A 15,307-nucleotide genomic window follows, 5' to 3' on the forward strand; every position below is an offset into this window, starting at 1 on the left:
AATGAGAAACGCTGCAAATGCTCACAACACATGCAAATTGAGAAACGCTGCAAATCCTCACAACACATGCAAATTGAGAAACGCTGCAAATGCTCACAACACATGCAAATGTCCTTTCTTTCATTAGCCTACTAAAAGAGCCTGAATAAATTTTTTAATATTATTCTTACTGACATTTTTATTTTGACCTGGTTTTAACAATTAATGAAGCATTGCAAATTTATTTTCATTAACCTTGAAATTATATTTAGTTGAGGATAAGTTAGCCATCTTACATAATAACGTTAATCGTGTTATTTGTCATTATTAATCTAATAATATCCAAAAGACAAAGAAATCATGCAATCAGGGTGTTAAAATAAACAACAACAAAAAAACACTCACCTTTCAGTTCACCAACAACTCAACCAATAGCCACTGCACAATAAGCAAATCCCAGCTGGTCCGTCACTTTTTTTGGGTCCCCTTGAAACATTTCCATTGTGGTCCATGCAGCACGTTTTTGTGAGGATTTGCAGCGTTTCTCATTTGCAGCGCATGTGTTGTCAAAATGATGAAGATGTTTTCTTGATTTGCTGGTGTTTTGTCTATTTGCATGTGTTTTCTGAAGTTGCAGCGCGTTGAGCTCTCACGGCCACCGTAGGGAAATGTGCCTTGGACGTGTTTAAATATGAAGCAGATATTATAGAGAATCTTCACTCTATAATGAATGACTTTCTATGAACGAGTCAAATTCACACTTCAACAATTATTATTGTATTTTTTATTCTATTGATCATCATTAGCTGAGAAAAAAGAAGAAGTGTTTCACATGCATACACATTGCAGCTGCTTTTGTTTTTTTTTTTACACTTCTGTTTACATGTTCTTAGTTTCCACGAGTTTCCAAGAGTTTAAAAATCTACAGCATTTGTGCAGATGTTAAAATGCATGTTATACTGCAAACAGACAGGATTTGGGACTTGATGGATATTGCAATGCTTAAAAAGGCAATGTTTCTAAAGCAAATAAATAATTGTTCAAAAGGAATCGAGAGAGATAATGAATAAAACATATTTCCACTCAACTAATGAATAAAACTAACAACATCCTCACAACGACATCTCTCATACACACTGATATCAGCCTTGCTTCCTTTCAGATCTTATTATTTAAGGAAAAAGGCAACTTTACAAGATCTTGCAATGATTTAACAGGTATAAATTCAATTCTTTCTAAAAAAAATTCAACACGGTTACATTAGCAGATGAATAAAAAAAAAACCAATTAGCAAAACTATTGAACTCAACAGGAAGAAGTTATATTGAAAACTTCACATGAATAAATATTATAAAACATTCTTAAGCTCTTTGTATTCATATCACAACAGTGCGAGAAATAAACGATCAAAGTAAGATGCAGTATATAAACCATTCTGAACATAAAAACACATGTACAATCCACAGATAAAAATAAGTTTAAAAATAGCTCTTTTACACTTGAAGTCTTGGCAAACGGCCCTTAAAAAGAAACTGACAGTAAATTAGTGTTTGAAGTGTTTTTAACATGTGACTGACAGATTAGATTTAATTATGGAATCAAGATCACAATGACCTTTGATCCAGATCCTGAAACAACACAATACTCCATTGTCCAAACGCTTGAGAAAATCTATTTAAATCATTAACAATTTTATAACGAGATTTTGGTACCATCATCATCATCATCATCACCACTAAACAAAAATCTGACTGACACGATTAAGTGCTGTACAATCTCAGGATATTACTTGATATATAATGCATAAATTATGTAAAAAGTAAACATTACTAAAAATAAATGCAACTCTTAATATTTATAAACTCAGCCTCATCATACATTTCAATTCATAAAACAGGACTTGCAGGAGCATAATTACTCGAAGTCAATCAACATACGCATAGTTTAGTCAAATCTCACCTAGATATGAGTAACGTGAGCTGTACAAATATATATATATATACACCGCCAACGTCATAATATGAAAGTCACAAATAAAAAATCAATTGCTATCTAACAGGATCTGAATGTGTTTGAACCATCACTGATTTCCAGCTTCTGCTAAGTGATGTGTTGTGCTTATTGTTTTAATATGACCGTATATGCCCATGAATGTGACACACATTTGAGATATTTACACATGTAAAGTCAACATGAACTCAAAACGAACTCTTTTGCATATTCCCAGTCTTATTGTGAATAAGGTCCTGGTGTGATATTTTTCTTGTTGAATATTCTGGTTGCAAGTCACAAGACAAGGAAGGATTGTAAAACTACTGAATATTCAATACATCGTCCAGCCATAACGTCATATTACGGAAGTACATCAGATTGTGAATGTGATTTCATGTTGACTTCAACAACTGCACCTTCTCCCTGAATGATGACAGCAGATACACAACGACAGGGCTTTTCACATTACGATTAACCCTGGGTTATTTTTATTCAAAACCCTGATAATGGAACATTTCATCGTTGGTTTGGGATTGGAACCGCCACTTTTGCGCCATTATACCCACTTTGCCATGCCAAACTTTCGCAGTTTAAAACAATGGTGTTAAAATATTACAGCTAAATGCAACAAAACATCCATCCACGTCAGTCACAGAAACATTGTGCCTTGTATGAACGTCTTTCAGAAGAATATCAAATGGCGACGGAAAACATGTTAATTGGATTAAACAAAAAAATTCTCTTGTTTTAGTAAAGATTAATTTGTTCCTCCATTTTAATTCAAAAAGAGGGAACAAATTAGTACAACGTGGCCACAATTTTACAAAATGAAAGAACAAATTAATAAGTCATGAGTACAAATTGTTATTTAGCTAAACTGAGGGAACGAATAAATACATTAATGTGTCATATATGTCATGTGCGAGACTCCGTACATCAAGTTTGTCACAAGAATTTACCGTGCAGACCAAGCGAAGGCTGCTTGAACAGTGGTTCATATTATTGACAAGGGACACATGTCATTATTGGCTGTGAAATTTCACTAATGTAACCACATCTTTACAGCACAGAATAGAAAACACCCATGTTGTGTGTGTGGAAGAACTGCTACACATCCAGAAGAGTTTATTGGCCCTGTATATCACGGTTGACTGACCCGTCCTAATCTACACAACTACAACAGCATCTGCTCCGGATCCAGACCCATCGGCGTCTAAACCTCATTGATAGTTCGCTCCGAAGGCCGGTATTCTGCGCCTGTCTCCGACGCCATGATGAAGGACTGAGTCTTGCGATTAAAGCGCGCTCTCTTGTTGGCTAGAGACAGGCTGCGCTTGCTGGAGGCGATGATGTCGGAGATGAACTTCTTGCAGTCGACACAAACCTCCATGGTGTTCCAGTCTTCCATCAGCTCTTTTGGGAGCTCAGTTTCCTCCTGAGACGAGGACGACTGACGCGTGTGCTTTGATAATCTTAGAGAGATAGGAAAGAGACAGTGACCAGTGTTGGGGAAAGATTCTTTTAAAAAGTAATGCATTACATTATTGCATTACTCCCTAAAAAGTAGCTAATTATGTTACTTTTTATGGAAAGTAATGCGTTGCGTTACTTTTGTGATACTTTTCAAATCTGGGCAGGGCTTGCTTGTTCGTTTTCAATATAAAAAAGTTCTGTTCTTGGCAAACGTAAAAGCCCGTTCACACCAAAAGTGAAATGATTAAGCCTCAGGCTGAAGGAAAAGTAAATTCACGTCTGTACAGTAGAATGCAGAAGAAGAAAGTTCAGCACACTTCAGCAATAACAAAAAATAAAGAAGCACAAATATTTATCTAGAGTCATTTTTGCTTATTCGTGTGGTTGAATTGCATTTCATGGTTTTAATTTATTTTGAGGAACACTGAATCTGTTGTTTTTTTTGCAAGTGAGATGAATTAATGCTGTCAGTCAATAAATGGGGGGAAAAGTAACTGCGTTACTTTACTAGTTACTTGGAAAAAGTAATCTGATTACATAACTTGCATTACTTGTAATGTGTTACACTGACAGTGAATATAAGCAGAATATATATCAGAGACGAGCTCTATGCCGGGTTATTGTACCTGGACATGGTGCGCTGTAGGCTGGGTCGATGGTGGCTTGTACTGGGCTTGTCTGGCTTGTGGCCGGCTGCATCCCGTTTCAGAGTCGACGTGGACGGACCCAGAGAGTAAATGGGGAGAGTGCCATAAGGCTTTGATGGCAGGCGCATCTAAAGCAACAGAAAAGGACTGTTATGTAGAGAAAAATAAATGAGAATAAACACAAAGAGCTGAACACAATGACATTTCCAGGCCCATTGTGACCGTGGAAATGGAGTCACGATGAACTCGCCATAAATAACATAAAACATTTAATAAAGTTATGTGAACATGAAGCACAGATCATGACTCACTTTTTTACAGCATTGTGAACAGACAGGCCTGCGAAAATCAAGAAAAAGATGATACAGCACCACTGCTTTCTATTAAATATCTAAAAACAAGTAAGACTAAAATGTTGAATGGCAGGTTATTTATTACCTTTTACAAAACTGACAGGTGTAGGACCAGGTAAAGAAGGAAAACCGTTTCGTTCGGCAGCAGAAGCACAGCTGTGAAAAGAGAAATATCAATACAGTCATACTTGATATGCACAATATATCTGCCTTGACTTTGCTGCCAAAATAAAAATAAAAGCTAAATAAATACGGCAATGATTTTAATCCATTAAACTTCCTAAAGATTGAATCATTAGCTTAAGACAGAGATGTGTTAATGGTGTCTGATTTGAGTTAGGTTTGATAAACATATGCAAGTATATGCATACCGTTCAAAAGTTTGGGTTTTTTAAATGTTTTTGAAAGACGTTTTGTCTGCTCACAAAGGCTGCATTTATTTGATCAAAAATACAGTAAAAACAGCAATATTGTGAAATATTAATATAATTTAAAATATGTTTTCTATATGAATATATAGTAAAATGTAATTTATTTCTGTAATTCAAAGCTGTATTTTCAGCATCATTACTCCAGTCTTCAGTGTCACATGATCCTTAAAAACAATCTAATATGCTGATTTGCTGCTCAAGAAACATTTCTCATTATTATATTTTTCATATTTTTGTGGAAACTGTGACACATTTTATTTTTCAGGATTCTTTAATGAACAGAAAGTTCAACAGAACAGCATTTATTTGAAATAGAAATATTTTCTAACACCATAAATACCTTGCTGAATAAAAGTATTAATTTCTTTAAAAATATAAATTTTAATACAATTTTTACTATTGTTTACTTCATGCATTATACCTGATTGATTGATATGATTGCAATGCCTGTTTTGTTGACATGCTGCTTCTGAATGGTTGCTGTAAATGATAAAAGCAGTTCTCACCTTCCCCTTCTTCATGGCATTGTAGATGTCTTTGTACTGCTGAAACTTCTCCAGTTCGGCTTTGACCAAAACCTGCCGGATGTGCATCACCTCCTCCACCGTCAGAGCCAGACTCTCCACCGGGAAACAAAACTCCTCCTGTCCAAACACATCGGTCAGACATCAGCAGAGACCAAACTACAGCAGCGATAGCATGCTAACATGCTACTCATACCTGTGTGTATATTGCAATGCAATGCTCACATCTTCAGACGACAGATGAAATAGAATTACAGCCATAATTTTTCACTTAAGAAAAGCAACATAAATGTTTTTATTTCCAAAATGATAACTAGATGCAACTGTCAATTGATGAGGTCTTTAAAAGGGTCATATGATGCGATTCCAAGTTGTCCTTTCTCTCTGGAGCGTTACAAGCTGTTCGTGCATAGATAAGATCCCTAAAGTTGCAAAGACTAAAGTCTCAAACTCAAAGAGATATAAAAGTTAAGACTCGTCCACGCCTTCCTAAAACGCCTTGTTCAAACACATGTCTACGCCACGATGTGGGAAGATTTGCACAACACTGCCCAAATTTGATTTATTTATTTGCATAATTGCTAGTCTTCCCGGGGTCCCCACAACACTTAACATTCATACATTATTACATGCATTAAAAAATACAACAATAAAAAATTTCATATATTCTCCACAGTCCAAAACATCTCTATAAACACATCTTCCACTTTTTAATATCTAAAACACCTACACCATAAAAAACATATTGGTGTGCCTTAACCTGCCTTTTAAAATAATTTTTTTGTGTTATCCTAATTAATGACACTGGTAAGAGATTCCACAATTTCATTGCCCTAAATGTTACTGTGCGTTTAAGAAAATTAGTTTTAGCATAAGGGAGTAAAAATCTACCCTCTGTTGCCCGTCTAGTAACAAATTCATGTGACTGAATGTTAAATTGTAATTTATTATACTGATCCAATGGCGTTTTAAAATGCAGAACCTTCCATGTTGACAAATGTTTACGCAAAGAAAGAAGCCGTAACTTTTATTCTCGCTGTAGAATTGTTGCCGCTGCCGCTACCATGTCGTGGAGATGCTGTGTTTCCAAATATGATAAGGGGCGTAACATTTCCGTCACATGCTTGAGGTATTCAGCCAATCACACTGGATAGCTGGCCAATCAGAGCGTACCGTGCTTTTCAGAACAATGAGCTTTGTAAAAATCGACACGTTTTAGAAAGGCGGGGCAGAGAGGAGCAACAACAATATATGAAAAATAATGCCTTTTTTCAACCTTAAACTGTGTAAACATTTCATTACACCAAAAACACAAAATAATGCTATTTTTAGCATCGTCATATGACCCCTTTAATGTTGCATTATGCTAATGACTTAAAGGGGTCACCAGATGCCCATTTTGCACATATTTATATGATTCTTTAGGGTCTTAATGAAAAGTCTATAACATAAAATTTCTCAATGGTAGTGTAAAAAACATGCTTTTTACCCTGTCAAAAACAGCTCTGTTCACAGCGACTTGTTTCGGTGCATGCCTCTTTAAATGCTAATGAGCTCTGCTCACCCCACCCCTCTCTTCCGTGGGGTGACGGACTTTGAGTTCTCTGAGAGACTGTAAACTTTAGCCGCATTCGTCGTGGAACTTGCTAACTAGCACATTATTAGGAAAGGTGATTTGCAACGAATGGTTCACGCGAACATCAATGCATTTAGGTAGATCGGGGGGCGCATTCACTTCAAAAACAAAGGTAATCCACTGCGTCTTCAGCGGCTCAGATGTCGGGAGTAAATGACGACTGCTATGTTCATCATTACATCAACAACAAAACACCTCAATCGCTTAGGAGACAATCTTGTCTATCCCTGCTCCAGCATTGAAACAATGGCGGACTGATGACAGCTCACTCAGGGCGGGTCTATGCTAAAACGCCAGTGTCAATCAACAATCGTGGGAGGGGCCTGTGCAGAACTATGTCACTCTGACAAAAATCTCAGAACAGCCTGATCTGATTAAGTGATCATTATTTTTGGGGATTAAAAAAAAATAGCACTGGGTGGATTTTTATCATTATAGGTTGGATGTGCACACACACACTGCCAACACACATTTCAGTTCAAACAACATATAAAAGCGAATTTTGCATCAGATGACCCTTTTAAAAAAAGCAACATAAATCTTTTAATTTCCAAAATGATTAATTTCCATGCAATTGTAAACTGATGAGCTCTTTAATGTTGCATTATACTAATGACCAGTGTTGGGGAAAGTTACTTCTAAAAATAATGCATTACAATATTGCGTTACTCCCTAAAAAAGTAACTAATTATGTTACTTAGTTACTTTTTATGGAAAGTAATGTGTTACGTTACTTTTGCGTTATATTTTAAATATGAGCAGGGCTTGATTGTTTTTAATGTAAGAAGTTCTAATTATAGCAAATGTAAAAGTCCTTTCACACCAAAAAGTGTAATGAATAAACCTCTGAAGGAAGAGTAAATTGACGTCTGTGCAGTAGAACGCAGGAGAAGAAGGTTCAACACTCTTCAGCAATAAAAAAACAATGAAGCACAATTGTTAGTTTATCTAAAGTCATTTTTGCTTATTAGTCTGTTTGAACTGGATCATCAAAGGTCAGCAGCAAAGACATTGGTTAATAAAATGGGATTAGATACATTTGTGTTATTTAACATTTAATTATTGCAGTTTGTGTCATATTCTGAGTTTGCATTTCATTTTGTTTTAATTAATTTGGATGAATAATGAATCGAGTGAGATGAATTAATGCATGTTGACATTTAGTGTAAACTACAGTAACAGCATGTTCACAGCACACACAATGCCTCTGTACTATAGGAGACTTGTCAGTCAATAAATGGAAAAACAAAGTAACTGACATTACTTTTTTGAAAAAGTAACTCAGATATTTTCTTATAAATTAAAAAGTAATGCGTTACTTTACTAGTTACTTGAAAAAAATCTGATTACGTAACTTGCGTTACTTGTAATGCGTTACCCCCAACACTGCAAATGACTTAAAGCTTACGACTGAACATCGTCTAGTGGGACGACAGCTATAGCGACACAGGATGAAGTTTGTAAATGCCAGCCATTACTTCCTCACTTACTAAGGATTTTGAACTGTGTCTGGAGGGCGGCAGGAAGTGGCGCACACTGGTGGGCGTTTCCTTCTCGATGGAGTGCCGGCGCTGGGCGACCTGACGTCTCTCCGGCTGCGGCGTGGACGAGATGGGCAGGAACATGGGCGGAGCTGAGAGAGAAGACGATAGAGACTCATGTTTTAACACCGTTATCAATAAAACTGACAGTAGCGGGCAGGCACTGCTTTAGTAACCAATCACATCAGAAACTGGACATGAATGACTGGTTTAATTCAGTGAGAATAGTTTTAGATGAACGCTTGCTTTAGTTTACAAGCCAGCAAAAAGGCCATAAAACATTTCTTGCCAGTCAGCTTGGTAACTTTATAAAGAGCTATAACATAATAAATGCTTTACATCTATTTGTAAAAACAATCATCTGGACCCAGACATAAAGCAGAGCCCTGTTGACTGACTGTACATCGTCCTTCACATTTCATGGCTACCTAGAAAAAAATAATAATAAATGGACATTAAATATTCATTATTATTTATTTTAAAATAAAAAATTATTTGACAATAAAGCTCAACTTGACTTGACTAAAAAATAAAGTGAATAAAAAGATCATAAAAGTACATGAGCAGTGTTATTTTAGTCCCATTTATATACTATTATATTATTTAGTTTGAATTACCTTTTATATTTTCAGTTTTAATATATTTTTTTATTTTAGTTTTTTCTATTTAGTTTTAATTAAATAAAACTAAAAAAATTAAGCTGATATAAAATAAAATATAAATGTGACCCTGGACCACAAAACCATCATAAGGGTCAATTTTTTGAAATTGAGATTTATACATCATCTGAAAGCTGAATAAATAAGCTTTCCATTGATATTGGAATATTGGACAATATTTGAAAATCTGGAATCTGAGGGTGCAAAAAAAATCTAAATATTGAGAAAATCTCCTTTAAAGTTGTCCAAATGAAGTTCTTAGCAATGCATATTACTAATCAAAAATTATGTTTTGATATATTTACGGTAGGAATTTTACTAAATATCTTCATGGAACATGATCTTTACTTAATATCCTAATGATTTTTGGCATGAAGGAAAAATGTATAATTTTGATCCATACAATGTATTGTTGTCTATTGATACAAATATACCTGTGTTACTCATGACTGCTTTTGTGCTCCAGGGTCACATATGACTAACACTGAATAATCAATCACAAATCAAATAGTGCAGACAGCCAAAACAAAAATAATAAAATAATGAAAAAAAGAAAGAAAGAAAAAGAAGAAAATGAAAGAAAACCGTTTCATAAACATAAATAGGTGTGCATCAGTAACGACTCACTTTTCTTGCCCAGGACGGATTCTGGCGACGTGTCGTCCACCATGGATGTAGAGATGCTGGAGCAGCTGGCTGACCTTTGACCTACAGTCTCATCCTGAGTGAGAGAACACCACTGAAGATAAATGGCTTACACTAAGGTTATATGGTCAAAAAAACGATGTGGTTAAAAATCCTCACATCTGAATCAGAGCTGTCCATTTCAGCCAGAGTCGGTGCTTGAAGCCTTTTCCTCTGAAAGCCGCCGGAGCCGTTCTGCTGAAGCGACATGCCATTGGCCAACGACAGCGTGCTAGAGGCCTTCCTCGCCCCATCCGAGGAGGACACATCTGTACAAAACAGCACAGCACAGTTACATAAAGAGCAAAAAGAGATACAAAGAAAATTAAGTGTGTTTTACAAATTTATTTTGACAGAATTAACACAGTACTACATCATATTTGCAGAAAGAAAAGCTTGTTTCTTACTAATTTTGTGCTGATACCAAAAATTGTAGCTTTTATTCTTTCACATCACACTTTCTCACAAAATATGCATTTTGTACATTTTTGTTTTTGACAAACATTTGTATGGTGAGGAATCAGCAGAAGAAGTCATGAGTCCTGTCTTCATCTCAGCCACTTTACAACTATCTGTTCAATTCTCATCACATTTTCACATGCATGACATTATTTTAAGCCTAATCCTGATTTCAAGGTTTGAATTATGGCCCGTGACAGTGAAAATGCAAACATGAGCCAGACGTTTTCTGTTTTTACAACATCCAAACAGTCACAGAAAATGAGAGATTTTGTAAAAAATCTTTTTGTAAACTTATTTTGTAAAGATCTTTGGCATCAGACTATTTTAATATATTTTTGAAATCCTTTGCAGATTGTAAATTGAATTATTCATGTTCAATATTTCTTTCCATCATTAAACTTTTGACATTTAACTTTTTGTTGTTGTTGATATTTTTTAAGTGCATTAAAACGGATACATATATATATGATTTTCAAAATCTTCATTCTAGTTTCGTGAAAAAATATGTGATGTAAAGGTTTTATTGATATTATTGAACTCAGCATCATCAAATTAGGTAATAAAGCCTTCTTTTGCAAATGATCAGAAATGTTTTGATACAGCAATGTGTTATGATTACCAAAATAAATCAGCTGTAAAGTAAGAAAACAACACTTTTTACAGTACATTACACAACCGTCAGACATTAAAAGGAATCTTACTTTTTAGATTTTTACGTCTATATTTTTGCCTTTTTTGCATAGTTTTGCATTTCTACTAAGTGTGCACATTGAAAATACATTCAGAAATTATTATTGTTTTGATCAGCTCCTAAAATACAGCACTACCAGAGTCAAAAGAAACAGTGTAATTAGCACAATCTGCTTATCATTTGAACATGATGTTAAAAGTGTTTCTCTGCATGAGCAGTGAGTCAGGTGTCAGAAACACAACAAACATGAGCAGACAATGAATGTGTGACGTAACGACAGAATATCAAACACCAGCATATCGCTTCCAGTGGGGTCCAAACCTCTGAGACCACTAGTGAAAATGATGCATTTCTAGAAACATTTGGTACATTATGTATGTCTCACTGGAGCTTCGTGAAAATAAACCCAATGATCATGTTCTCCAGAATGATTTACAATCCAAAGAGCATCTTGACCATCTCTACAGTCACATGATCAGTGACACACTTCTTGATTAGTCACACAGAGACAGAGCACAATCCTAACTTTCCTTAATTGACCATTTTTACATGTTCCAATAAAGAAACATTTGCAACATTTCCACATGGTCTCTGACTTTTGGACCCAATGTGAGCATTTCTTGAATACATCACTGCATTTGTCTTTAGCCGAGGGAATTTGACACATTATAAAGTGTTTACCTCTATCTGTACAAGCCAGTATTGATAAAATGGCATTATAGACACTAAGATGTTCATGGGTTTTTGGTATAATGGTTGTACCTTGGATACAATGGGATATAAATACAGTAATCATTCAGTACAGTGAGTCACATATAAAAGCAAATGATGCACAAGCTTTTCTCAGAACAAACTGCACTTTTCTAAACGCGTACTTTCCTTCCTTAAAATACATAACAGCTGCTTTGACATTTTGTTTCTAATGCAATGAAATTCAGACATTTGAAGTGTGACTGAAGTGTCAAACACTATGTAAGCCATACAACTTTAAAGCCTGGCCAAAACTGAAGAACACAAGCTTTCCTCTGTCTGTAGATCCTGCAAACTCTGTTCTAACCTCAGATCAAATTATGCACGCTCATCCTCAGATGAAAAAACCTTTCTATGAACATCTGCTGTGAGCTGCTCTCAGATCAACATGCATTACATCTAAATAAAACGTTTACATTTAGAAATTACATATCAAAAGATAGTTATTTTAGTGTAAATATGAAATAACCTTCTGAAAATGTCAGCTCTTTACTGATCCCATACGGAAATGTAATAAATGACATATTGCCCAACATCAAGAGCGATATTGCCATATATGTTACCTATAAGGTGATTTTTATAAACGCACATTGAAGATATGTTAATAATATCTATACAGTGATTATATTATATGAATTATATGGTATTATTTGTAGCAAGCATGTGTCAACAATGTATATTCTATTTATATATGCAAAATTCTGTATGTTTATATGCATTGTAATACATTTTTTAAATACATGTGTTTTATATTTACTTATATAATTAATTTTAGGATGGATAAACATGTACATGACATATATGTCCAAAAATGTCTTACACATACACACACACATATATATATATATACACACATATATGGGCTCACACAAATTCTAATAGGTTTCATATGTTTTTACTTCATATGACAATATATTTAATTTATGGATTCATTTATGAATTTAATATATGTACATGCATTACATTTGCGATTAGGATCAGTCAACACATCACATGAGTAAATCACATCTTCACATGTATTAAAATTCATGTGAATCAATAATCTTATATTGAGTTGCATAATTGATCGACCTTCCCTTGTTTCTATGATCATCAATCTAATAATAATAATAATAATCAGTGTTAGAAAGATGACATCAAAATGGATTTTAAATTGGTCACATTTCATTTGAGGGTCTATAAATATTACACAACATTTAAAAAAATTAACTCAACGAATTAATAAATAGCATCCACAATCTTCATTATTGAACCCTGAAGCATTTTTTATCTGAAGGCATTATGAAAAATTCAGTATTAAACACTTTAATTTACAAATTTAAAAGACCCTGAAATGAACGGCTCCCAGTGTTACAGATGAAATGACTGGAGACTAGGTTCTAAATCATCACAGACGGCACTGATGCATCATATCACGGCTTTACCTGATGAATCAAAACTCTGAGACATGCTAAGAGGCCGAATGACTGCAAGAAAACAGGCAAGGGTTTAGATTCACAATCACAACAGCAGAAGATCATCCATTCAGTAATAGTTATTAGCAAGATCAGACTTGCAATTTCATTCATTTCCAGTGTACGCGGATGGACTGAATAATACGAGACGGTCGTGATAATATCAGCCATGTATGAAGCAGATATACGCCACACAGAGAAGCTGCTACTTGTGTGGCTGCTGCGTTGCAATCAGAGCAAACGTCAAGGCGAGTTTGTTTCCGTGATTGTTCATCGTGAACATCACCAAGTCTGATTACAACATCCAGCAGTAAGCGTGTGCAGTGACCTTCATACATGATCCATGATGCACATTCAGCTGCTCTACATGACCTGCTGTGTATGTCCATCTCTAGGAGTAAATGCATCAGTCAGGGTTCCTACACATTTTCCATTTCAAAATTCCATACTTTTCCAGACTCACTTTTTTGGACCATATTTAGCATAGATGGTTCATACAGCACTATTTTCAGCTTTATATTTGGTATATATTATAGTCATCTGTAAATATTTGTATTTTTTCAGGGTTTTTTACATTGAGAAACAGTTCACATGCGCATGGGAATTTTTTGCATGCTTACACGTTCCAATTTCTAGTTTTATATAACCTATTTCCTTTCTGCATCACTGCCATCTTACTGTGAATAAAGTGAGAGCATAGATGCACATGAATTAATATAGATCTACTTGCTCAAAATTTGCATTTCCTTATGGTAATAGCTCTAATATCAAGGCCTAATGTCCAATTCAGCACATCCTCTGCAGCAGCAGAAAGAAACCATGACACGAAAATTAAAAAGTTCACCTTGAATTCATTCAGTCGTGTTTGACAATGACTACAGAATCATTAATCAGCTGCCATGAAACCACACTTATTGTATGATAAACTTATTTTCATTAAATTCTTAATTTTCTATTATAAAAAACTAAATGGGGCAAAAATGCAAATGCAAATATTTTTCCATACTCTGCTTTTTTCCCCATACTTTTCCAGACCTGGAAATTACTTAAATCAAATTCCATACTTTTCCAAACCTCATAGGAACCCTGTATAGTACTGTAGGCATGTGTGTGTGTTAAAGTCTCACCAAATCGACTTCTACGGATCATATCAGGCGACACGGGCCTCAGCTTCCTCTCTGATTTGATCTCCTCCAGAATGCGCTCATGCAGGGTGGGAGGATGTTGAGCCTGCGGTTTGAGTTTACGCGCCGCCACCTGAAATCACACAAACATATCTTTGCATGAGCCAATTTCATCTGTCTTGTCACAAGAATCATGCACTAAAGCACCACAGACAGCACATGCAAATCAGCGCATGCAATTGAGTCTCAGTAAACTCCCTCTTAAGTGTGTATGAAGTGAATAAACAGCACTCACGGGGTTTAGAGGGGGTCTGGACCTGATAAACTCCAGAATAACCTCATGAGCGCTCTTCTTTAACCTTGGAGGAATATCTCCATTCACCTGAGAGAGAAAGAGACAGACAGAGATCTCATCACACACATGCACCTACACTGTAAATAATTAACGTAATTTTATTTTAACCACAAAGACTAAAAATGTTACGGTTAAAAACCTGTTTCAACGGCAAGTTCCCTTATTATATATGATGCAGAACTGTAATAGATCTCATACGACATTTCATGTACTTTTACATAAAACACTGGTAAATGTACAGATTTTGGAGGCAAAAAAGAACAGTCATCTTATAATTTAGAGTGAAAAACCGTAAACTGACATTCCCATTTTTCCCTGCGTGACACTTGATGGTATTTTGTTTAAATAATCATGTTTCTTTTTAGTTTTTGTTTTTAGTTTGTTTTTACTTGTGTTGTTTTAGTGATGTATATTAAATTATTTTAGTGTTGTGTGTTACCATGATGGTGTTTTGTATTTGCTTTATATATTAGTATTTATTTATTATTATGGTGGTTATCGGTAAATTATACAGGTTACAAAATAGATTTTTATTACTTTAGATGGAATATT

General features: G+C 35.0%; 1 protein-coding gene across 1 annotated transcript in view; it reads right to left on the reverse strand.

The window, feature by feature from the left end:
- Positions 1–768: 768 nt before the first annotated feature.
- LOC306886882 (protein spire homolog 1-like) overlaps positions 769–15,307 on the reverse strand; it is a 31,880-nt gene continuing 17,341 nt past the window's right edge. The window contains exons 8-17 of the mRNA XM_079444237.1: positions 14,696–14,782; positions 14,404–14,533; positions 10,040–10,188; positions 9,863–9,956; positions 8,526–8,668; positions 5,382–5,519; positions 4,530–4,600; positions 4,403–4,430; positions 4,071–4,219; positions 769–3,443 (exon numbers count right to left, since the gene is read on the reverse strand). Coding sequence (XP_079300363.1) covers positions 3,185–3,443; positions 4,071–4,219; positions 4,403–4,430; positions 4,530–4,600; positions 5,382–5,519; positions 8,526–8,668; positions 9,863–9,956; positions 10,040–10,188; positions 14,404–14,533; positions 14,696–14,782 — 1,248 coding nt within the window. The 3' untranslated portion in view covers positions 769–3,184. The remainder of the gene's footprint in view (positions 3,444–4,070; positions 4,220–4,402; positions 4,431–4,529; positions 4,601–5,381; positions 5,520–8,525; positions 8,669–9,862; positions 9,957–10,039; positions 10,189–14,403; positions 14,534–14,695; positions 14,783–15,307) is intronic.

The sequence above is a fragment of the Barbus barbus genome, assembly GCF_936440315.1.
Source record: "Barbus barbus genome assembly, chromosome: 21".
NCBI lineage: Eukaryota > Metazoa > Chordata > Actinopteri > Cypriniformes > Cyprinidae > Barbus > Barbus barbus.